We start from the raw sequence: 27,408 nt of genomic DNA, 5'->3' as shown, positions 1-27,408 counted from the left end.
TGTTGGTGTCGATATTTTCTCGACAGCAGATCCGACTGGCTTGTCAATAATGGATAATGGTTGATGTGGTTGCAATTACAGCAATATCAATGTCAGCAGAAGTAGCTGCGGTGAGTCCGCAAACAGTATCTACAATAACTACACATACGCATTTAACTTCGAGAGTAAATCAGTTTTCTTAGCGATTTCATCATAGCTATATTAATAAAATGCTCGCAATATATTATAGTTCGACAAGCTTGCCTTCTTCAATGCGACAAGCACGTGCACTTCTAATCAATGTCATCTTTTTTTAACTTCTACAACTGCCATCCAATCATAGATAATATATAATTAGGTAATATTTAAGTCTCCTGCGACTGTGCGTTCTGTGGGCCTGGTACCACATTCACTTAGACCTATACTGATTGCATCATTGAATTTTGTCTGTAACAATCGTTATTGTTTTCGTCCGAGAACTGTCACAAGGACGAGCGAGTCTTCGTTGAATTTTAGTCGAGATTTTTATATTCTTAGCTGGGTCAGTTTTGGTTTAAATAATCAACGAAGAATGAAAACAGGGTCGATAAGTCGGTGAATTATATTTCATCGCTATAGAACCAATCTATGAGTGTTTATATGCCTGGTGGTGTTGTCAGTGATCTGGCTTCGAGATGGTATTCATACAGTAGGGTGGTCCCAACTGTCCATTTATATTTAACCCGAAACAAGATTATATTTTGATGTATACGTGGGCTTGTTCACCCCACTCTTACTCAGATTTCATCAACAATTGGAACGATACTGCTATCAGTGTTATCATTTACTGTTATCCGTTATGTCATGTAAACGGGTTTTCTCTCGTTAATAAAATGCACGGTGTCATACCATACACGTACGACAGCTTTATATTCAGATGTCATATCGACCTTAATGTACAGTTGTATCGTCAGAGTCTCCCCGTGCAGGTCCAACACGTGATGGTCCTGGTTCACAAACGTCAAAGAAAGCTGTGTCAAAAAGCCATTGTGGCATGGACTATACTCGGGCGCCGAGGGAGTAAACGACAACAGATTCAGTTGGGGAACACCCAAACATTTAACCCTGGGAGGCTACGTCTGCAGAAGCTTCACTTTTGTATGTGTCACTGATGACGTCATACGCTAGAATAGTCTTTATTTTTCAGGTAATTCTAACAATGTCTGTTGTGATACAATATCCGTACCCTCAGTGTCTTATACGTTGAATTGATGGTTTTTGGAAAATGTATTAATATCTTCAGGAAATATATCGATTCCATTTCGCACGCTACTTTGTAAAGTTCAACGTCTTGCTAGGGAACAACATCATCATCCGAAAACAAACAAGTTAATCGCCAGAAGAATCCCGACCAGTCGCGATTGGATATTGCGATATCGAGTGTGCAGGATCGCCCCACCGCAATTGGCGTAGAACACGTTACATACAAATCTGGTTTTGTTCATTAGATCATAATCATTGAGGAAACGCTCTGTGTTCTATTTGCAACTACACGCTTCATCATAACATTAACTTCTCGAAGAATACAGAAATCATCATCGGTGTTATGTACTTCATCGATGTCGTTAATTAGTTCGTGTTTCAGTGAGCGAAACGTTTTGCTCAATCATATCATTGGTGAGCATTTGCTGACAAATCACTGACGACTTCTGGTTCGTTATAGACCGCGCTAACCTACCCCACGTGTTTCCAACCGATCTGCAGGGTTGTGAGAGGCACACAGTCCACCAAAGACTTCCCATTTCTTTGGTTGTTGCGTGTATTTTACTATATGTTTAATTTTTCTTGTTCTTTTAGAAATCTGCAAATTGTGACGTAAGCTCGTTTAGGGGTTCAGATGGAACACATACATGTTTAGCATGGTTTTGTTGTGCAGGTGGTGGAATAAATGTATTTTTGGTCTTGTGGTGCAGGTGGGGGAAATACGTCCTACATGAGCCTGTGATACAGGTTGGGAATAAGCATGTCTTTGCTGCTTTTGTGGTTTTAGGTGGGGAAAATACATATCTTTGTTTGGTTCGTGACGCAGTTGGGGGAAATACACGACTTTGTTGGGCTTGTAGTGCAGATGGGGCAAATATGTCTTTATTGGTTCATGCGTGGTAATGCATGTCTTTGCTGAGCTTGTGGTGTAGCACGTCATTGCTTTGTTTGTGTTTTAGCACGCATTATTTGGCTTGGGGTGTAAATGTAAGTGGGGTGGGTGTCTACACGTTTTTGATACTGTTTCTATTCTTGATCTTTGGGTTTTGGAAATTCTTGCCAGTGAAGGTGTAGGTAAAGTTAGAGCTTGGGAAAATCTCATCAATGGAAATTCATACGAGTGTTCATGAAAGTTTTCGTGTTCGTGTTCGGGTGCGTTTAAGTATTTGGATCTGGACATGAATCGAGATTAGAGTTTGTATACATATTCAAGATCTTGACAGTATGCGGATTCTGGTTAGTAGGATGGTCACTGATGAAATTTAGGGGAAGTTATGTGCGTTCTCATATTATGTTCATAACTCATCACTTTCTTCAGTGTTGTACATATACATGCATTAAGCACACTTGCAAAATGATTCCAAACATCACAGGTGACAACTGTCTTGCAAGTGAACTCCTTAACTACCATTTGGGGCCATTCACAGGTCATGTACTTATCGTGTGTCTTCGATGTTCTTTTAAACATGTGATCTTTCCAGTTGCAGGGGTCTTTTAAAAACAACATATACTGGATTGTTTAATAACCTGGCGAACTGGTTATTTAAAGTACTGAGTCTGTGTTTTCAGCTCCGGTGGTAGTTGTGGAAACTTCGCAACTCCCTTCTAATATTTTGTTTGAGTGCATAGGTGCCTTTTGCGATGACATCATCACCCTCTTAAATTTCTCTGATGTCTTCTTGGATTCCCGAAATCATTTTTGGCCAGCCTTCAGCGGCTTTGCTTACCTGACAATCAGACCCGGTTCATTTTCCGTTCCCATTATTGTGGTGGTGGTTTCTATAACTTATATTACCTCTTCAACTGTTTCCGCTGTCTTGCCAACAAACTCTTGTTGCTTAGATCAGCGGTGCAAACGTATATTCGAAGCATTCTTTGAGATCTTCACTGTAACATATCGTAAACACTTCTGAGGCAGAAGTTTTGCGGCGTCGCTCTCCATACTTAAGTATATTATTGCTGACAGGTTTTGACATTGCATATGTTTTTTATGATTGTTAAATTGTCGCCTCAAATCGATCCAATATTTTCCCTTTATGTTCTGGTCAAGTTAATAGCGAGGAACTTATATGTGTCCTAGGTGACCCTTGCAAACATATTCTGAAATTTATTTCCGAAACGTCGCTGGCACAGCAATCCTAATGAATGTCTTCAAAAGCAATGCAAGTCAACGCCATGAAATAACAATAACACATTTCGGCTGTCTCAGATTATTTTTGGCATTTGTGTGTATCGTTCTATCAGATATATCACGCATGTGTTTGCATGCCGGCATCAGGAAAATATTCTTGGTGTTCGGATATCACATGGTCATACACAACAAGATTATTATGCTGTGGGTAAAGGCCGTCAAAGGCAGGGGCTTCGGTGATTACTGAAACAAAATCAATATTGGATGATGAAGACGTGGACGATACACACGCTTCCGTGAAATCCTTGAATAGGCTATAACACCACTGATCAACCGCCCACAGCGAAATCACATACAAACGATCTCGCATTTTCTATTGCATGATTTGATGAAACAACAACTGCGTTTTTCTGGATCCAGTTGGTACAATAATCAATTCACGAACTGAGTATGGAGACATGTCACCATATTTTTGTGGTATATGGGTTTTGCCTGCGAAGAGAAATTAATGACGCCGAATTCTTTACTCTTTCGTAAATAGTTCTGGCTGAATAACTCATACTGTGAGTGATGATGCAGATCTGAGATACATAGTAGTGAAGCCAAACTTGTGCCAGATGTGGAGCAAAGAAGTTCACTTTTGTTAAACCTCTGGTTGTAGAGACATGTCAAAGCTTAATCCGGCAGTGATATCACTGGTGAATTAATGAAGCTAAGCTACTCGGGACACTATGGTGCAAATACCTTGTTGAAGAACGTATCCACAGATAGATTTGGACATGGCTGGATATAGGACCAGATTCTAACAACGACCGAGCCTGGATAAGAACCTTGTGTTGATGCTACATGTTACTGACATGATCTTGCCTACAACGCATCAAGCGATGACCGTGCGCGTCAATATGGCGATGTAGAACCTATTCACAAACGCGATTATGTGTCCAGGTGTTCGAGAAAGAAATCGTCAGATGGATCGTCAAGAGAGGTATGACGGCCAAGATTCTCACTCAGGGTGGGAAAAGTCTACTCATTTAAGGTTATACAAACTGACTGTAATATACTATAGCCTGCACGGTTATTGGAAGTGTGAAACTGCCATTCAAAGTTCGCAAGCGTGGCAATAGCTATTCATTGGATTGCTTAAGCACAGTAAACCAAACAATCACTTTGGCAAGTTGACCTATATACTCCAAGAAGGACTTTCCGTGGATGGCTTCATGTGAGGACTCCTAACGAAGTTCATCATGAGGATCTTTTCCTTCCGCATGATTGTATCCGGACATGCGCATACAAGTACTTGTTAACTATTGCAGATGCTGAAAATAGATATAAGGACGTTGATCTGTTTATGTCCCAAGATTCAGCAAGTGTTGTAGATGTGCTTCAGCGTATTAATACATGTTCATGGTCATTTCTTATGCAGGTAGGCCAGGGGATTAAATGCATTGGAGCTCTTACTTGTAGTTAGCGAAGCAAGGAGCAAGTTCATGTGGGTTCGTTTTGGACATGTCAATATACACTGTGACCAGCTATTGTGGAACGATGAAACCTTACACTTGTGGAACAATTATTTAGGCATAAGTACATGAAAGAATTTTTATTTAATTTTAAATCAAGATCGTGCGAGTGGGTGACACTGCTTCGCTAGGTCATTGCAGTGTTAAACAATGAAAACACGCGTGTGATTAGGTTAAAACCCTCTGGGGCAATTTCACAGAAGGCTCACATTTGCTCCCAAAACAATTTTACACCCACCCCCGTTAGACCCAGTCGGAACAATTTTGTTCGGTGTCTGTATCTGTATTCACATTGAGTGTTAGAAGGTGGGCATGGTCCATCAATACATTTACAATCACGGACACGGTTGTCATTCCAGGATAGCCAACATATGTCGCATGAAGATGAACAAGCAACAACGCCACCAAGTAAATAATTTTTCCGAGAGAAAATACATTTTGTTCCCGGGGATACGGAACTAGCTCCTTCATCTATTGTTGTCCGAGTGCATGGTGCCGGTACAAGTAGGCAGTGATACCATCTGGGAAAATCCACCGTTTAGTGTCCAGCGGAGATAAACTTACATTGTTGCATCTGCATACACCCATCTGATGTTTCTTTGACTAAATGAAATTGGTTTGTGTGTGAATACGCTCACATATACCTTCCATATACATATCGTATTTAACATCCTTCATTACAATCACGCATTTAACTATTTTTTGGCTTTTGTTTTTGGAGCCACAAGCCACGATCGAATACATTTTGAGGTTCATTCCTATCTATTCCCCAACAGTCTTTCCCGCTCGTTCATCCTTGAATTTTCCTTACCACTATTATACTTTCATTGCTGAAAACAGTGTTTGTTCTAACTTATACTCGCATACACGTCATCAGTTATGACTGCATCAGCGACAAGTATGTAACAGCACCATAAACTGCAGATGGCGAAAACTCACTGACGGCACGTGGGTTACGGTCCTAGTAAACACCGCAAAGAAAAAGTCATGCAAAGTCAGACCAAGTTTGTTTATTTTTGCTTAATGCAAATATATTTGTATGCAATGGACTATATTACACTTTATTTTGGCAATAGTGTAATTAAAATAAATGTGCTTTAATGTTGTTTGAACGTAAAATTGGTACATACGAACCTTTAGTTGTGTCCGTTTATTTCACATTGGGACGATATATATGCCGAAAATTATTAATAAAGGTTCTTTAAAGAGTTATTTAACCTCGCTATCCTCAGGTCCCATGTACCGAGTTCCAAAATATATCTGACTTGGTTGAATAGAATCTGTCTGTGTCATACGTGATCCTTGTATCAGTCTTTGTTATAGTAGTTATATCATTATTATATACATAACTGTTATTTTACATATATTTATATTATGCTTATGCAATACATAACTATCATATTATTATTATTATTATTATTATTATTATTATTATTATCTGTCTCTCAACAAGATAATATTTTATAAAATTACTAAATCTATCTTGTCACATTGAGTCTGCTTTTGTCATACACTAGGTTACATGACTGGCATACTTTATCTGTCATTCTTCTATTAAATATTTATATTTTGCTGTGAAGTATGATGCTGTCATAATATTACTGTGTATATCTCACTAATATAATTATTTTAAACAACTAGTTAATGAATGTTTATTAAGAATTGTTGTCACATGTCACAGCGCGTAAAATGGGAGACAACTAAGGTTGCGTATATACCAATTTTACTTTCAACAAACATTAAAACACCTTTTTTAAAACTCTTATTACAATATTGTCAAATTAAAGTTAATATGTACAAATATAACAAAAATAAAGAGACTTTGTCTGATTTTGCGGTTTAGTAGGACACCATGGGTTATGTGGGAAGGGCATATAGGTTATCACACAGTTGGGATTAAAATTAATATCAGTATGTTATTCAATCTGAGAAACTTTGCAGCTTGATGTGGACCTGAGAGACCTCTGAATGTGTTTTATTTTGTTTGATGTTTATGGATAACCGAATTAATTATGTAATACTTAGGTAAATAAAGTGCCTTGCCCATGGTCACAACACTGTACCTGATCTGGTTTGATGTGATGGGGGGAACTTAACTACCGAGTCACAACAGCTCTTCCTTTAAGACATCCTTTACTGGCTCAACAAAGCCACAAGCTACCCCCCACCCTACCCCCACCCCCACCCCCCGTCATTCAGTTTGTGTACAATACAAATCAGTAATAGGACCAACAGACTGACATAAAGACTATTAGCCAGCACATCCTCATTTTTATTGCTGCTTGGTTATTGTTGTTGTTATTTTTGTTGTTGTATGCAAATCAAGTGTAGCAGTAGCATGTAACCAATGCCTTAACTATTCTATATATTAAATAGAGGATGAAATTCCTTGACCATGCTATACATGTAAAAGAGGATGGAGTTCCTTGACCATGCTATAGATGTAAAAGAGGATGAAGTTCCTTGACCATGCTATAAATGAAAAAGAGGATGAAGTTCCTTGACCATGCTATAGATGTAAAAGAAGATGAAATTCCTTCATCATGCTATATATGTAAAAGAGGATGAAATTCCTTGACCATGCTATAGATGTAAAAGAGAATGAAGCTCCTTGAACATGCTGTTGACGAAAAAAGGATGAAGTTCCTTGAACATGCCATTTATGTAAAAGAGGCGAAAGTTCCTTGCCCATGCTATAGATGTAAAAGAGGATGAGGTTCGTTTATCATGCTATAGATGTAAAAGAGGATAATGTTCCTTGACCATGCTATATAGGCAAAAGAGGATGAAGTTCTTTGACCATGCTATATAGGCAAAAGAAAATGATGTTCCTTGACCATGCAATATAGGCAAAAGAGGATGAAGTTCCTTGACCATGCAATATAGGCAAAAGAGGCTGAAGCTCTTTGACCATGCTATAGATGTAAAAGAAGATGAAGTTCGTTAATCATGCTATAGATGTAAAAGAGGACGAAGCTCCTTGACTATGTTAAAGATGTAAAAGAGGATGAAGTTCCTTGACCATGCTATAGATGTAAAAGAGGATCGGTCCTTGTATGAAATATTAACATTGTGTTCAAGGTACTCATTTCTCAAAAATAAGCTATTGTAACTCATAAGTTTTACTATTATAAATTAATAAATCAAGTTTACTGGTATAAAAATATGTGATATACTGGAATATAAAATGTTTGTAAAACAAACCCAGATGAAATGGATTCTTACAGTTGTGTTAGAAACTAAATGGTTTTTGAGATCTTTTTGTCATTTTAAGGAAAAAAAAACAAGTCTCTCATAGGGACTGGTGCTCCACCATCCGAAAAGAATTGCCAGGAATTAAACAAAAGACTTTCTTTTTTAAATAGCCAAGTGTTGAAACTATCTCTAATATTCTTGAGAGATAATATTCTCAAAACTACCATTGTGGCAGCCATACTCGATGTGAGATCAATACTATTTTCATTTCAGGAAAACTAGACAACACAAGTAGACGTTTGTGAAAACCCCATGCGCCAAAATGAGAATTAGTAACAAAATTTTCAATATGTTCATTGTGGTAGCCAAATTAGATGTCTGTGATGCACTATTTCATTGAATTTAATGCCATTTCTCTGCAGTAGATACCTGGCTATACAAGGCAGCATGTGTAACTGGTATAGGAAGAACCTGGGAAAACCCCAATAGGAACCGCTGAGCCATTGGAAGCCTCCGGCAAGCTTTCTTGTTCCCCACCTTGGCTCAAGAACCATTGAACCTATTCTGATACAATTTGAAAACTGTTCAGTACTGGTACCTGTCTATCTCATATGAACCATAGTTCAAGAACCATTGAACCTATTCTGATACAATTTGAAAACTTTTCAGTACTGGTGCCTGTTCTATCTCATATGAACCATAGCTCAAGAACCATTTAACATATTCTGATACAATTTGAAATCGGTTCAGCACTGGTACCTATCTCATATGAAACATAGTTCAAGAACCGCTGAACATATTCTGATACAATTTGAAAACTATTCAGTACTGGTACCTGTTCTATCTCATATGAAGCATAGCTCAAAAACCATTGAACATATTCTGATACAACTGGATCTGGATATTGTTACAAAAACCTTGAAATGAATTTGATTCATTTTGTCTCATCTGCTCAGTCTTGGACTGAGTTATGGCTGCTGTTAATCAGCCTTACATCTTTACACGCAGTGTTTCTTGAGTTGATGGATCCTTCAATTAGCTGGACACATGAAATTAGATGAAAATATTCATAACAAACAATATAAATAATAATAATAATAATTTTATGTCTGTGATTTGGAGTTATAATGTAGCTTTAACAAACTTTCAGTCATATCTCTAAAATATCTTCAGTGTGGCAGTTTATAGGGATGTCTAGCACTGGGGCATCATGCCACAGACATGTAGCATCATGTCCCACCCAGTCACATAATTCTGACACCAGGCCGACTAGTCCTAACACTAACCTCTTAATGCTTAGTGTCAAGCATCTTAGGCAGCTGCTAATACCATTTTTCTTTATTATGACTTGATCAGGGTTCCAACCCATGACCTTCTGCATCTGAGGCAGATGCTCTAACCATTTAGGCCATTGTAGCAGACAATAATAATAATAATAATAATATTAATAATAATAATAAATCTTTTTTCTCAGGGTGAATTCATTTAGACAAATGCAGCCCTCAAATTAAGGTTTATGATGATTTTTCTTAAATCGCGTTTGGTTGGCACTATCAGGATGAAGGATAGGAAAAGGAAACGAGGTTGAAGAGACAGTCACAAATCGAGGTTTTTGTGAGTAAGACCCGTTCTAGACGCATAACCTCACTTTCGTAAAGGTACCGTTTGTGTTTTCTGTCGTAGATGTTTTGTTAGATTTTTTCATTTTAGTTTTCTTCTTCTTCGTCTTCTTCTTATTCTTTTTTATTATGATTATTATTACATTTGTTCACATCCTTTAAAGAAATGAAATGGCAAAGACTCGTGTTTCTGAAATCATAGTTTAAGTTCCCAACAACTTTCCTATTAATTCTGGCTCTAGAAGACTGCTACCTCTCAGAGTTATTCATGCTTAAACGTCATACCCAGTGTCTCCTTCACTTTTACTGACAAATCACAACACTTTGATTGTGCACCGTACCTTACATTTATGACATGCTTCCATTTTGGGATCACTAATGGCTGCCTTGTTGCACATACAGACGATCGTGCAATCGTCTTTAGCTCACTCACCCACATTTTAGGCCGATACTAGAACCAGTATTATGTTTCACTTTGTTCGCTGGTCGGTTGGTTGAGTCATCATGGTCCTGCGACAAATGTGTGACTTACTGTTACCTTCGAATACAAATAATCAAGATGGCTGACACGTGGATCTTCTATAGCAGCAGAATCTTTATAGAGGTTTCATCGCATTTATAACAGATACAGCAGTTATGTCGCCGCACGTAATGCACCAGACTCGGTATCCTGAGTGTCTCCAGTCTCAGTAGATACGGTCTGCATATGACTCTGTCGAACAACGAAAGAGCCTCTTAGCATGTGGCTCTCGAGAATAGGGGTTATTCTGGAATTGTATGCTGAATCAATTCAGTTAACATTCTAAAGAGATATTCTCTAAACAGAAGTGACATTTAACTGTTCATGCTTGTAACCGAACATTTCGTAAACACCATTACCGATCTTCCCGAGAGAGAAAATATTTGAAGATATGGACTGCTGTAGTGGACATAGCAATGATTTAAAAAAAAAAAACACCCCACCTCCTCTAAAAACCAACAATCATGCCAGGGAGTCAAAGATCTAGTCTATTTTATAACATTATCTACTAAGATGGCTTTTCCATTTTATGGTTGTTTCTTGTGTAGGTGAGGTTTGTTTAAATTGGATGACTGCCACGCCTAATCAGTCTTGACAGCGTTTCATTTAGAGCAATTGAAGATACATGCTGGTTCTACTGATGACATGAAAAGGCATTTAACGTTTTATAATTTCACTTGGTTTACTTGGTTTCATTGTATATGCTTAACTGGGATAAAATATAATATTTTTTTAATTCTTGGATGGCATTAGCGGTTTTTCCGCTGAATTTTCAAAAAATAATTAAATTGAGGTAATACTACCTTGCATTTTCGGGGGGGGGGGATAGGGTATTGTCGTTGAGGACAATTTTAATATGTGCATGTACATTTCCCGAAACAACACGAATACAAAGACTCCTTGATGAACAATTTTAAATATACCAAGCAATGTTGTATACTTGTTATTATCCAAATCCATAACAAATCTCAATATTGTATGAAGTACCGCAAACAAGATATTGGAAATTTCAATCGCAGGAAATGAGTTTGCGAAAATTCAAAGTAGAGGTCTGATACTTGTGCGAAGTCAGCAACAACAGTTTTCTTTTTTGATCTTTTTCAGAAGGCATACCTTGCTCGTCCAACAAAATTTATTTTCATTAAGATGGGTTTCATCAAATGTACTGTTTACAGTAGAGTAAAGGAATTAATGTACTAAGAATTAGGCAAACTACACGTTGTTCTGCATTTAAATGCGGAACACACGGATTGTGGGTCACATTCGTGCACGACACATACATACATACATAAATACATACATACATACATACATACATACATACATACATACATACATAACGAGGAACTCCGGGTTGTTGATTACCCTTAAGCACTTGCCTTTACCGATCACTGCTATCTCACCTCTGTCCGCGTGGGTTCGAGTCTCTGGCTTAGAAACTTGTGGTATTCTTAGAAAGGTTGCCAGTAGCTTCCCGTCGGTCGGTGGTTCCTGAGGTTTTCCAGGGTTCTTTCTCCATCAGTTATACCGGCCGCCATGTATACACTGAGAAGTTACATTAATCCCAAAACAAGAACAGACATGAGAAGTGGAGATACAGTACACACATACATACATACATACATACATACATACATACATACCTACCTACCTACCTACATACATACATACATACATACCTACATGCATACATACATACATACATACATACATACATACATACATACATACATACATGTACAGGAGGAAGAGACAGAAATGTACATGCATTCTAACAACAAACAATACCAAACGATACCATACATTTATATCAACAAAGAGAGTCAGAGATATTTAGATCGAGATCTACTTGCACGTACATTCCAAAGCCTCACTCACCATGCCCATTAGGTGGAAAATCAACGTAGAATCATAAGTATGAAGTAAACAATTACAATTTGACCCAATTATCAATTAAATTGCTTATTAGTCAACTCGTGCAGTATTCCTAATGAATCATCGAATGCAAGTTTAATTTAACTCATCCGTTAGCTGGTAATATATTGTTGGAAGAAAATACTTTACAGGCAGGTTAACAATTGAATGTCAGAAATGTGATACATAAAAAGGATGGTCGGATGACTGTATGTCGATATGTATGAGACAAACAGACATATCCCCAAGACGAACTAGCAGGTAGCAAACCCATCTACACATGCCTTCACACATACATATCCACCTACCCACTAACATATTTACCTATCAAACCATGTACCAACCTATTACAAAACTTGTCGATCTAGAGACTGACAGACAAAAACACCCTGGGAACGAGGGTGAGAGAGCCATGTATATGCATCTTAAAGTAATGCATCCCATCAACCCACCCATGACCATGACCAAAACAAAATTTAGTAACTCTACGCAGATAAAAGAAATTACACAAAACGTTTAAAATCTCACCCTGTGATAAATTTAATTGCTTATTAGCTTTAACGAGTTTCAGTCGATATATGCATTTTACGACTCTGGACGTTAGTCAACAATCATAGAGACTGGGATACAAGTCCAAGTTGAAATATTGTGACATGAAAAGATAAAAACAGGAAGGAAAGATGGATTTGTAAGTCAGACAAATTCAAGTATCCAGTAATACTATATAATAAAAAAATACCGAAATACCTGCAAACCGATCGACTTACTTACCTCACTACCTGTGTGTATTAGTATCCAAAAAAGGATGACATATTTACCTCACAAATTATATCCGTGTTCTACGTGCAATGATTTATAGAATATAAACGCTGGAAAGTCCCTTGTTTTGTGGGTTATCAATGTATATTTCACAGGAATAGGTAAATAGATTCATAAATCATAACAGTTATTCTCTCGGTCGACATTTTTGCGGTCCAACTAGGCTACTGAAGAACAATGTGTACTTGTGTAAGTTAAAGGTTAGCCAAAAACGAGTTAATGTAATCTACATATTTTCAATGACGTTCTTATTTTTCCTTTCTTAATACTACAACTGTCACTTTGTAGTTTACAGTTTGACAGATCTATGTCCGGTCTATCCGGATGTGTATATGTTAAATATAATTCTATGGTAAACATATTTATTAAATAGGAGTTTGACTTATCAGCACTTGCTTTTGGAAATTGGTGGGATGGTCTGACTTCATTGAATTAGCTAGGGGACGCCAAAACTTTCTTGGAAAACATAGACGATAAGAACTAATAAAATAAGTTATAAGTTTATGGTCATTTTATTGCAATTCAAAAGAGGAATACAATCCATCAAGAAAACTTAAGATCCAAAATAATACTATACATTTTAAATACATGAATGAATTTCGAAAGAGGATCATATATTTTTATATCATTCCTTCATACATAAAACTAATTTCATAGAAATATACGAACTAATTCCTTTTATAAAAGTGTTAGAAATAGATAGTAAAACCACATATTCTTTTATTTAATTAAATTTTGTTCCTCTTCGACGGAAATAGATCTAGCATCCGTTAGCACCATAAGGGTGCAGGTTCGATGGAAGATTGAGTGAATAACATGTATGCAACATCTGTCTTCTCAATTGTGTGTCGTTCAGGACATTGAACATGTCGGACTTGAATATTTATCTGATATTGGTAACACCAACGAATGTCTTTCCATACCTGGAGCCATTGGTCTGGTGATATCTTTCCCCCACCCTTGTTTGAAGATATGTGTCATTATGACCGAATTGTCCGACATCATCATGACCGTCTTGCCTTAGATACGTCCAACAAGGCGCGAAAGGCGTTGAAAATGGATTTCATTTCCAAGAGGTTGATGCAAGGAGCTTTTTCTTGCAGCATTTACATTCTGCTGACAGTAACAAAGTCTGGTAGCATGTGTGCTCCTTTACTTCAGGGTGAGGGATTTCTTGGGGAAAGAAAAGAGTGATTTTGGTCCAGATTGTAACATGGTTGTCTAAACTTCCCGAGATTGAGTTCCACTGTCCCAGAAGGGCTATTTGCTGAGAACGTATGTAAAAGCGGCAGCGGTATAACAGGTCTCTCGAAGCACTCAGTAGGACGAATGTAACAAGATAACCAGGTTGGAGTCGGATTCAAACGAAGAACACCAATGAAGGTAACAAAAATATAATATTTATTTATGAATGATTCGATGGAAATGATTATGTTGAATTCGTGCGCATACAAGATAATTAACATAATATGCACCAACCTGATAATCTAATGTAAGAAAAGAACTTTAGATAGTACAGAGATGTACGATTCAAAGTGATTTCACACAATGAAATTAAATGATTCGCGTAGACGTCGACAATTTCCACACAAATAATAATAAATGATATGGTTCAATGAAATGGGATATGTTTTACTCAAATAGTAAAATGTTCCGTTTCACTCAAACAGTGAAATGTATGAAATAATATGCTATACTCAGATAGTAAAATGTATGAGTTTTACATTCAAATAATGAAATGCGAAATATCTTTTTAGCAACAACGCTATGTCGGGAGGTTGAGGAGCCACCACAAATGGTCCGCCCCTCCAAATCTGCCTAAAGATCCGTTCAATCTTTTGTTTTCTGCAAACCCGTTGGTCCAGAAGCTTCTTCCGGCCAACGTCCTCTCCGTCAGCAGCACACTGGGTATAACAGAACCCAAATTAGCCCACGGCGAAAAGACGCCTATAATCCGGTGCATATACGGAGATACTTTGTATTTCAAGAGAAGAATAACTTAAATTAAATAATTTCACCCAAATCCAAACTGTACACAACATATTAAGATTGATTCTGTTCGTAGCTTATAGCTAGAAGGAGCAATTCTTGAAGAAGACAATATTATGTACTAGCTCTGCCTGACGTATGTCACAATTAGCATTTTATAAAACTAATATGTCTATTTGATGGAAACTTCCATTCTATTAGATTTTTAGGTCAGAATCAAGACTGTAAACAAAATAAAAGCTGTTAATAAAATTACAATAAAGAGTGTAATAAACATCACGTATTACAGGTCAAACTTTATTGAGAAAATGTCCTCGATAAAGATTATGATAATGATCCTAATATTTATGCTACACTCAGAAAAATATAAACAATATTGTTTACAAAATGTCACTAGTCATAAACAACATGGAATTGATTTCGACAAAGTCAGCTACAAAATATAATTTTACATAACCCATCATGATGGAGAAAAAACAAACAAATATAAATTAAATAACATCACACTTCCCTTCATCAAGAAGACGAAAGATTTAAGCAGTACAGCTTTATTTGAATTATTAATCAAATATGCAAGTGACAAAAGCTTACATAAGACGAAATCTCATGAATAACACAAAATATCCCTGAAGCAATTAAATACTTCTATACTAGTGAAAGTGCATTTGCTGTTCGATTATTTTCTCCTTCACGAGCCTGATGTCAATATTATATATCTGCAACATCAAACTTCACATTAATAATATCTGATTTTTGTTTTAAGAGGTTAGTGGTAGGAATGGTCGGCAGGGTGTCAGAATAATATGACTGGATGGGACATCGTGCTCTATTTCTGCGGCATGATGTCCCAGTGCTAGACATCACTATAAACTGCCACTCTGCTGACATCGTAGCGATATGACTTAAATTTTTTTAAAGCTAACTTAAAAATCTAAATCACACACACACACACACACACACAATAATCGGAGGAGTTGAACTAGTATACACTTGAAAGTATTGAAAAACCAGTATCAAAGCCAAACATATATACATCTCAATTCGACAAGCCTTTACAGAATTAAAACGTAAGATAGCCACTTGTTTTACAGGTTATCAATGCATGTTTTACTAAAATAGGTCAGTAGATTGATCAAGCATGGCAGTTAATTCAATCAGTCGATATTTTGATGGTTATTTTGTGAATCAACTAGGTTAATGACAAAATATTATATATTTATTCAAGACAAGTTCGCATAAAATAAGTTATTGTACGTTATACCTTTACAACACGGATTTTTCCCCATTCTTAATAGCAAAACTGTCACTTTCTTCTTTACCTTTGACAGATACGTATCCAGGTGAGAATATGTTAAATATAACTGTATGGCAAATCGTGAGAAGTTTATTAATTTAAATTTTGACGGATAAGCTCTTCTTTTTAGACACATGTGGGATGGTCTTAATGATAATTGTTATTTTCCTGAATAAACTCAATGACGATCGTTGTCAATTATGCCACAATATATATATATATAATACAACAATCAAAACCTAATGAAGAGGGTGGGGGCACTTTATTGTTTCACATTAGAAACTTGTAACAGCTCTGTAACGAGTTTTAAAAAAATAATTTAATTAGGTGTTTATAGCTGATATAGCTTTTTTAGTGTTCTCATTTAAAGTAGTAATAACATCTAATATCAAATTAAAATTCTAAGTACAGGAATGAATTTTCAAAGCGGATTGTATATCTTTATTTACTTCGTCAATGTATAAAAATATTTTCAACTGGTCCCTTGTATAAAAGTGTTAGAAACAGTATGACCACATATTCTATTTTGGTGGACTGTCTGGTACGAAAGTGCCAATGCCTTGAGGAATAATCAGTATGAAATATTATCTTCATATCCGCCCACTGCTTTGATAGTAAATGTTGATTAAAAGAATCTCTCTCTCTCTCTCTCTCTCTCTCTCTCGTGGCTTTTACAACCGGCGTTTAGCCATGCATAATTGTTTTTGGTGCTGATTAAGGCAAAAAAAGGAAATACACGGACTACATCTTATGCGCTGATTAATATCAGTACTCATCCAAGCTGAAACTGTGTAGATTAGATCTGAATACCTTTCGTTCCTCAAAATTATGTCAGCGATATATTACCTGCAGACAATTAAAAACTCTTTTTTCTAGTATGATAATCAGTTGACGCAAGAAAGAATGTCATTTATGGGAGCGGCCTCTCTTTCCATTACTCAGACCTACGTCAGGATCGAAGAAGTTATATAAGGAAAAATATCAAGAAGGTTTCAGAGCATAACAGGGGTTTTTCATCCAACAGAAGGACCGAAACCGTCTACACCATGAAGATCATAGCCCTGCTTTTAGTTACATCATCGTGCACGTGTTTTTTAGTGTCTCCAATTTATCTTAGACCGGAAATGAACAATATAGTTGTAGTACGCGGGATAGACGGCACACTGTATGAATTTAACCCGGAAGTTCCTCCGTTGCCAGACTGGTTAGCATTGTATCCGTATCAAAGGTAAAGCATAGAAACAGAATTACGAAAAAGGAATTAAAATTGTGATCGTTCGTCTTGTGATAATTGTATGCCTTCATAATTTGAGTTGGGTCATTAACGAATTAATGATGTTTATGTAAAGCAATAGAGAAACTGACACCTCAAGTGTAAAATTATAACAGGTATTATTATGAATGGAATTTTAATTTTCAACTGGAAAAAAAATGAAAAATAGAATACATGAAGTTAATAATGCTTGCATCTTCAGAATGCCGTAAAATCTTAAAACAATTTTGAGCGAATAAAACTCAAGGCAAGCTTAACAGTAAAAATATGTAAACGATATGAAAAGTGCATCTTTGTCGTGGAAATGTAGAGTTAAAAATATCCTACAACTTTTATCATTAGAACTTCATTAAAATTTAAGTTCGTGCTTCACTTTGGTACTCAAAAGGTTTAGAGAATAAGAGGGTCTACATTTTACCGAATACCAAAGATTATGCTTAGAATGGAATCTTCGAAGATCAGTTTATGCAGGCAATTTATGTCTTTTATTGGTAGAGGCACTGAACTCAATAAACGGTGAACACTAACGTTTAAAGCCTCAACATTGTGTATATATGTGGATACCGATATAGTTAAATAGGTTGGTAGATGGGTGTACATTTTATATGTAATTTTCGTTTGGTACAGGATTCAATATGTAATTTAAGTGTAAAATACTACCGTTTTCGAGTGGACGTAGCATTTATCTCGGCTGAATATATATATATATATATATATATATATATATATATATATATATATATATATATATATATATACTGAGGTTCCTAATTGATATTTTTAGGACAGGTACAGATCATTCGATCTGTCAGTCACATGCATCGAGAATCACGTTCTTCCGATAATGGACTACATTCAACAATTCGCATCGAGGATCGCCTGGAGTTGATAATATCATGTTTCACAAAGGATTTAGCAGCTGTACTCAATCCGAAAAGATAATATCTTTCAACTGTTTGTGGACTGATAGGGAGGAAGGTGCATTATGATGTGCTTTTCTATGTACTTATATTCGTTTCTTCTTGTAGGTATCCCACTACAAAACACCGATCAAAGCGACAAGGAAACTGGGGAGTCCAAGCTTCATTCAATATTCCGCTAGGGGGCGGATCCTTTAAACCTAACTGGTCAGTTGGCGGCTTTGTTTCCCATTCAAATGACCACTTAGATGCTCGGCTAGACGCAGGGCTTAAGGGAAACTTTGAGCAAGCTCCGACTATTTTTGTGAGTGGACAGCTTAACGGACCGTCTAACTCTAACGGGACAGGATAGGCACAGTAATTTCATAGTGAACAGGCAAATTGGTAGACGGCTGAATAATACTCCGGACTGATCACTGGGAGATGTGCTTCGAAACATAGAGAGATCACAAGTTTAACATTCAAAGTACCGTTGAATAAACATTGATTGTTAGATAACCATTTGGTTAAGCAGTCATTGGTAGTAGATCTAATAATAATTGCTGTGTAATGAAGTAATTAACCGTATTCTGCAAAAAGGTCACAAAATCATCAGCTTAATACAAATAAAGAGGTTTGTGATACTTTCAAAGCCTTGGTGATCTTTTTGTCTGTTGGATACGTACACTCAATGCAGTAAAATGTTTTTACAACACTTTGACCAATGCATTTGTTCTGGTCGATCTTCTTAAAATAGTTCAGGTGTATGTATATATATATATATATATATATATATATATATATATATATATATATATATATATATATATATATATATATATATATATAGCGTATTAACAGGTCGATAATGTGATTTTTTTTAAAGCATTCTTTGGCTAAAACAGTTATTGGAATATTTTTTAAATTGATCAATATTTCCTCTTTTAACATTAAATAATGTCTCTAAATTGGATCACAAAATTCCCATATTAAAATGACTTTTCTCACTTTGCTGTGTCATATATATATATATATATGACCTAAGTATTGTTGCTCTTTTTACTAGACACCCATTCATATATCCTTTATATAGTTAAAACACACTTTTTTCGGAAACGTTATCCATGAAATCGCTTTCCCCTGCGATATCTTTTCTCAGTGATTTACGTTCAAACTTTTATTTTTCTTTTCTTTCATTCGTTTGCAAGAACATTTTTCCAAAACTTTAAGTACACAAATTCTTTCTCCCTCTCTCTCTCTCTCTCTCTCTCTCTCTCTCTCTCTGTGCTAGTAATAAAAAACATTACATACTACTCTAAATCCTAATCGCATACACAAACGTACACACCACCACCAACAACGACACATTTTCGTTACCACCACCAACAACGACACGTTTTCATTACCTCTTGATTCAATAGTCAACACGTTTGTCATATTAATGGTGAGTTGCCGGCTCGATTCCTAGGCTGACCACTACTGTTTGGCTGCTGTGGTAGGAACAAGGTATGTAGCTCCCATAGGTTCGATACTAAAAAGAATTTGGTGCTATTAAACAGCAATCAATAAATCACCCAATCAATCATTCAGCCAATCGATCAATTTATCTTTCTAAGATGTTATTTACAGACAAGTGTCATTCTCTTGTTGGAGTTGAACAGAGCACTGCGGCTTGTTATGGTTTTTTTATATACATAAACATCTATCACACATACATATAGTGGGTTAGAATATAGTTTTTCACAATTACTTAGAAACCTCGCTTTCAGGATTTCTTGGGGATTTCCCGAAATCGCTCCATTATGGGGATTTCCCGAAATCGACCCATAATACTGAGTATATATGATGCTCGAAAGAGATATATATATACTTTGATATATGTTAACATTGCTATTATTTGAGGTAACAGTGAGAGATATTTCTATTCGTCTCCAACATCTTGATCTAGCAAGACACTTAAGACGACATAACATCTTTTTTTATTATAGCCTGTATGTTTGCACATGATATTGGAAGAAATTGTACAGGAGTTAGTATGGTTTACAGATTGAAGATGAAAATTATTTTATTCTTGTATGTCAAAATAAGATGAAGCTGGACCTGTAGATGTATAGAATACATTACTACCAAATTACCTAGTATTTACAAATTGACAGAACTACCTAGCTTTCAGAAGAGAAACAATACTGTCTATTCTCGCCTGAAACCCGGACCCAACTGCAACCTGCACAGACCTAAGTATGTGGTCATACAATGCAACAGTAGATCGGATCTACGCATTTTATTAGGTCTAATTAGTAAGACAAATAATAAAGACCATGATCTGTCGGCGCAAAATGCAAGAGCAGATTAGAGTTTATATCACACGGTCGGTACACTCTGCCTATAGTGTATGCAGCTTTATATTTTTGATATTATAGCGTAAAAATTTAAATTTATCTGAGTCTGATTGGCAAAATAAGCCCATATATTTATTTATTTATCACATAGTCGGCACATTTTGCTGATAGTGTGTGCAATTTCATATTTTTGATATTACAGCATGTGAACATATCACTTTATTTGATTCTGATTGGTCGACATATGCCCATTATGTGCGTTATGGTATTCTCTTTACTAATTGGCTGCGATCGTGAGAAAACTCATTTTTTGTAACCCGCCTTCAGGAAGGTTTTGTTTTCAATGTACTTTTTGGCGGGTATTTGTCGATTTGAGTCAGGAAAGGACTTGGGGAAAATGGTCTTGACTGTCTGAATATTGTCAATTTACCAACACATGGGTTTGTTATGTCATGTATAACATATCATAACATGAAAAATTTCTAAAAAACCAAAGACAAGAACAACTACAAGAAGTAAAACGAAGGTTATTGCTCAGTTGATAGTGGGTGTGTGGAGTGGGGATGCAGGGGGCGGTATACCTGTAGCATGGAATCCACCCTATGTACAAGTGTGGTTCAAATGTTAACTTACAGAATTAAATAAACTCACGTCTGTTCACAGAAAAATGTGGACATAATCCGGTCCCCCAAATGGCAGAATTTTACGGGGTAAATATGTGATGCCAATCCGCCTCAAAATGAAATTTGTTTATATGTTCTGAAGTTTACTGTTACTGTCAAGTACTGCAAATATCCGGTTACAAACACATTACAGTAAATGTGGGAATTTCTGCACCCAATAAACCTTCTTTCACATGAATATTGCAACATTGTAATGTTTAGTTGTGAATATGGCGTTTTAGGTTACGTAAACATGGATCGTCTATTCTAACGGGTACTGTATCAAACAATTCGACATCACGCGCATTGGACATTTTGTGTTCAAAAATGATTTTGTCTGTGAAATATATTTAACCGGATGGACGCTTGTTCTATGTCTTATAGATTTAAAGAAAAACATAATCTACTTTTAAACCTTAAAACTAGTTCAGCTTTGATTGGGACTATTTGTTACTCTCAACAAATGAAAGGTGCATCGTCTGTCAGAATGAACGAAAGTATTCGTTCTTCTTTCTATCTAAATAATTTCCAATGAAATTAAAGCTATGTGATAAAAAGAATCTCAAACGGGAAATGATTTAATATTAAATTTATGGAATTCATTGAATAAATTCAATATTAAATCATTACCCATTTGAGATCATATATAAATATTGTTATGCATATTTAATTTACATTGTTTGATAGGTTTTTTATTTTTATGTCATTCAGTGCTATTGTAATATAACACTGTATATTCGACTTGACCTTGCCCAAAATTGAGTTTATTTATGGCTGAAATGAATTGACTTTATTCAGTGTAAACAACTAATACATAGCTAAATTATACCATATGTGTATGGGTCTACAATCAGTATTATTAATAAAAGAAGTAAATATGTTTATTTGGGTCGACGTCGAGGTTTTGGAATTTCTTTATCGTATATTACATAATCCATGTTATGGTTTTAATTTTGTAAACATCAGGGTCATTCTAGAAGGTTGTTTTGCATTAGGTAATAGGATTTTGTTTATTGAACATGCTAATTGTGACCCCAGGTCAAGTAGAACACTATATAATATTGTAACTGAGGGGAGTTTTTCAGTTTTCTTTAAGGCCTGGCTTCTTCTTGTTGTATTATATGTTGTGTCCAGTATTTCATATTTGGGCTGGACATTTTATTTCTTCAAATTAGTGAATTGTAGTGATTATTTTTTCTGGAAATACAAAAGTGCTCTGATGAAATTCTTGGATAGAGATATTCACTGCATTTATAATGAATTCAAACCTAGAATTATATTAATGTGATTCAGCAAAAGTGTGCTGACAAATCAACACTTTATAAGCTACCACAGACAAATCAACGCCTTCAGTTTTTGGATTTATTATGGACTTCTAATGAATTTTACTCAGGACTTTAAATTACTTGGACTTGTGTCTGTAATTCTTGGACTATATTGGGATTTAATTCGCAATACGGTAAGATATTTTGTTCTCATTTTCACTTTGTACTCAAGGAATATATATATATATATATATATATATATATATATATATATATATATATATATATATATATATATTCTCCTTATCTTTTTTATCGTTTGTTTTTACTCTATAAAGCTGTGCTGTAGTTTTCATAATTTGTTTATGACCTTTGAAGCTTGCAGCAAATAAATAAATACATATTATTAATATTATCACTGATTTCTTTCTTTTCTTCAAAAGAAAATTATTCCAAACTTTATACTCTCTCTCTCTCTCTCTCTCTCTCTCTCTCTCTCTCTCAAGCATACATCCCACCAAGATTGCAAATAGTTTACAAATTTCCCATTCAACCTGCAGCATTGTGATATCAAGCAGGAAATAGTAAGCATGCACCATTGTGATATCAAGCAGGAAAGAGTAAGCATGCACCATTGTCATATCAAGCAGGAAATAGTAAGCATGCACCACTGACATATCAAGCAGGAAACAGTGATCATTTATTTACTAATATTGTTATACATGAAAGCTCGAAAAGACTGAAAATATATCTTGAAATGTTTCACCGTAAATAAAGTAACTAATAGTAAGATATATATTGAAATATATCAACATAAATACTAACTTAAGTACAAAATAGCTACATACATATTACAACATTTCTACCCAAATAATCAAAATGGTGACTTGAATACTTTATAAAGCAATGGAAAACCTTGTAAGAAAAACGTGCATACCCCTTAATACCTTTCAAACTAGAATGTATCAATAATTGTTATGTATTTGTAATATCTAGCTTCAATAAGTCTTCAATGTTTATATGTTCTGTCCCAACATGGATACACAATGAATCTGGGTCAGTCATCAATAGTTTCATTATATTACCAAATTTATTTTTGTACTTACATTAGTCATTTAGATCACTCTAATACCATAAATTGACCGTAAATTGGTTTCGTTAATTTGATTTTCTTGTTTTGAAGACAAACTAACACTAACTCATCTTCAGTACATGTAATTGTTCTCTTCACAATTTGTTTAGCAATGAAATCCACTGAAGGTGGAATTTAAACAGCCCCAGAGTATAAAAACACAGCCGCACTTCTGCTTTTTGTACATCTCTTTTGTATTTATAAACCTGTCCAAAATTTCTGGCAAATAGAATGTGACTGGCTGTAATTCCTTCTGCATTTTGTAATGTAATGCATTTAGCTCTTTTACAGTTGTTATTTATGTAGGATGTGACAATAATTTCATCTGAGATAATGCAGTTTGATCCAAATTACTGCGATGATGTATGTCACTTTTTGTAATTTATCCATATACTATCATTACTGCATATTTTGTGTCATTTATAATACTAAAATATTTAAGTGCATGGAGATGAAGAAAAAAAATTAAATTTGTCGCTATGTTTTATTTTGTCTGCTTTTGACTGCATAATCCGCGATAGCTATTTAGCTCCACTATCGAAATGCATGCAAATCAATATATTTTCATTGATCTTTTGGTACACCTTCTTGTCTCTTTTTTATGTGCGCTATTTATACATTAAATTTTTTATTCGACTTTAGTACAGTGTCTAAAAAGTATTAGCTGAAGACAGAACGTCAGCTAGTGAGAAGAAATTTGGTCATGACAGCTTTGATAAGGACTTGGTCATGACACATTTGATAAGGACTTGGTCATGACACATTTGATAAGGACTTGGTCATGACACATTTGATAAGGACTTGGTCATGACACATTTGATAAGGACTTGGTAATGACACATTTGATAAGGACTTGGCCATAACACATTTGATAAGGACTTGGCCATGACACATTTGATAAGAACTTGGCCATGACACATTTGATAAGGACTTGGCCATGACACATTTGATAAGAACTTGGCCATGATACATTTGATAAGGACTTGACACATTTGATAAGGATTTGGCCATGACACATTTGATAAGCTCTGATAGATTTGCTTTGGATCCTATCAATAAGGAATGTGAAGTATATTTCTATTATAAGTAATCGATTCTGAAGAAATGTGGTCATATCGAGTTTGGTTGTACCTACTGTGTAAGTTCTTCATGATGTTGTTGCATTGTTATCAACAAGGTAGAACAGTTAGACAATTTTGCTTTGGCTACCGTCAAGAAAATGGTCGCTAAAATGGGCGTAATACTTTTAGACAGACACTGTTTGAAGTATTTTCTTCATATTTGGTCTCTGTGCTATTTCTGTTTGAAAAAGGTCTATGGCAGATCAATCTGATAACAGCCTGGTTAAAACAGTTGTCGACTAGGAAAACAACGTCATTTAAGCATTTGATTAATTTAAAATACTATATTAAATTTGGACTATGCGCATTTGTATTATTAAGTGTATTTAATTTGCATTGTTTGCTAGTTTGTTTGTTTTAAATTGTTATAAATTTAATTACATGCTATTGCAATGCAACATTCTTTGTTGGAATGACCTTGTTCATTTCAGCTTGACCTGAATTGATTTTTTTTTTTATTTTATTCGGTAAATAACTACTACATAACTAAAACATTCTCTATGTGTATAGGCCTAATGACGGGATCATTATTAACAGAAGTAAATATGTTTATTTGGGGCCAGGTCAAGATTATTGGAATCTACCTGGTCTACTGGACATAATCCCGGTTCTATATTTTAATTTTGGCAATAGGTTTCAAATAACAACTAACACGTTTATTTTATAAACATCAGAATCATTCTAGAAGGTTATTTTCTTTTAGGTAATAGTTTCAGTTAGAAAATGCTAATTGTGGCATGGTGTCACGCAGAAGACTATATAATATTTTCACTGAGGGGACAATTTATTGGTGCTTTAGGATCTAGCACAATCAACTTGTATTATATGTTGCATTCAGTATTTCATTTCGGGCTGGAATCTATTTATTTAAGTTATTGTATTCAAGTGATTTTCTAAAGAAATTCAAAGGTGCTCTGATAAAATTCTTTTACATAGACATTCACTGGAATGTCTTTATGAATTCAAACCTGGAATTATACTACTGTGATTCAACAAAAGACTGTTACACATCAAGCTTATACGGGTTATAACAGACCCAGCAACACCTCCAGCTTTGGAGTTAATTTGGACTTCAACAAAATTTCATGCAGGACTTTAAATTATTAGGATTTATGTCTGTAATTCTAGAATTATTTTTGAATTTATTTTGCAATACCGTAAATTCTTTTTCTCATATTCACTTTGTATTCTAGGGAAATAAATTATTTGTTGAATTTTACAGAGTTTGTTGCTTTTCACTCTTTCCTGTTACTTAGTTTAAGAGTATAGGCTCTTAACAGTATAAAGCTCTCCATATTAAGGATTTCTTAGATTTTAGTAATTACTTGTTTAACTAATGGAAGTCGGTGCTGAGGAGATAGTCTTCATCCCGAATAATTAGCAAATTACTAGGAGCAAACGTGGCGGAGTGCATTGTTGGTGAGATTCCATGATGGCATGGTTTAGTTTTAGTTAAGTTAAGGTCATGAGTGTCACTATTAAAATTTAATTGTATGGCTTGATTGTATAACTCTATGTGCAAAATTTAGAACTGGAGACTGGTATATTCTAAAATAGAATAATTGAGAAGGGACTGTTTCGTCATCTGGAGGCGCCGTTTATTGTTGCGATAATGGTAAATATGGTGTAGAGTTACAGGCGAAATGAGGCTTAAAATCATGTATTTACTGGCCTAAGGTAGCGTAAGAAAAATAGTTCCCCGTATTAGATGGTTGAGTTGTAAATTTTCACGACGTAAAATACTGGTACTACGCTTTGGAAATATAATGAGGAGAACGATGCAGTTGTGAGGTTGACAGGTAATGGTGAAGTTGTGAGATTTGTGGTCATGTATTAATTAGAGGAAAATTATTTATTGTCTGGGTGCGTAGGAATTTCCAATTTACAACAGTAGTTGTATAGATGTCCTTGCAAACCTCGGGAAAACAAGTGACTTCTAGCGGGATTAGCGCTTGTTAAAGAAAACCACTTTGGCGTATTACAATATGTTAAAATACAATCTCTGCTAAGGTTTGGTAGACACTATGGTTCACCCACAACATTATCCCAAAATCGATTCTAGATTAATCCGGTAGCAACAGGCTTGTAGTAGACAAAAAGCATTTTCATATTGTTTTCTGGCTCGTTTGATTGATGTGATTAATTTTGCTTTCCATTTTGGTAGTGGCCGTACTTCCTAAAATCTGCTCAAGAAACTGTCTTATTATGATAATTTCTAGGCATAAGAAATAGCACACAGTTAGCATGACGGGATTCCACATGTTATACGCTGCTCTAACAAGTTTAGGAAAATCAAAAAAACGTTAGTAACATCATTTGTTTCTAATTTGCACAGGAAAATATCATACATCTGGACAAGTCAGTAATATGACCTACTTGATACAACTGACGTTTATTTTGTGTATTTATATACTTATTGGTAATTGATTCGTAAAAATAAAACATATTTGTATATAGCCAAGGACTCAAAATTCTTCCCTACTGAAAAAGGGTATATC

The 27,408-nt window shown here is 35.3% G+C and overlaps 1 protein-coding gene across 1 annotated transcript; it reads left to right on the top strand.

Moving 5' to 3' along the window:
• Positions 1-17,195: 17,195 nt before the first annotated feature.
• Positions 17,196-19,043, top strand: LOC149796900 (uncharacterized). Its single transcript, XM_089961589.1, has 2 exons — positions 17,196-17,447; positions 18,521-19,043. Exons 1-2 carry the CDS (start codon positions 17,266-17,268, stop codon positions 18,762-18,764), a joined length of 426 nt encoding a protein of 141 aa, XP_089817715.1. The 5' UTR covers positions 17,196-17,265; the 3' UTR covers positions 18,765-19,043.
• The last annotated feature ends 8,365 nt before the right edge of the window (positions 19,044-27,408 follow it).

The sequence above is a fragment of the Sinohyriopsis cumingii genome, chromosome 6 (genome assembly GCF_028554795.1).
Source record: "Sinohyriopsis cumingii isolate HCF-2022 chromosome 6, ASM2855479v2, whole genome shotgun sequence".
NCBI classification, from domain to species: Eukaryota; Metazoa; Mollusca; class Bivalvia; order Unionida; family Unionidae; genus Sinohyriopsis; species Sinohyriopsis cumingii.
Note: the sequence above shows the minus strand (reverse complement) of the source record. Positions and strands in the feature narration are given on the sequence as shown.

Coding starts and splice junctions, on each gene's coding strand:
- LOC149796900 (XM_089961589.1), top strand. CDS start 17,266: ATGAAGATCATAGCCCTGCTTTTAGTTACATCATCGTGCACGTGTTTT. Junction 17,448..18,520: donor GCATTGTATCCGTATCAAAG/GTAAAGCATAGA, acceptor TTCTTCTTGTAG/GTATCCCACTACAAAACACC.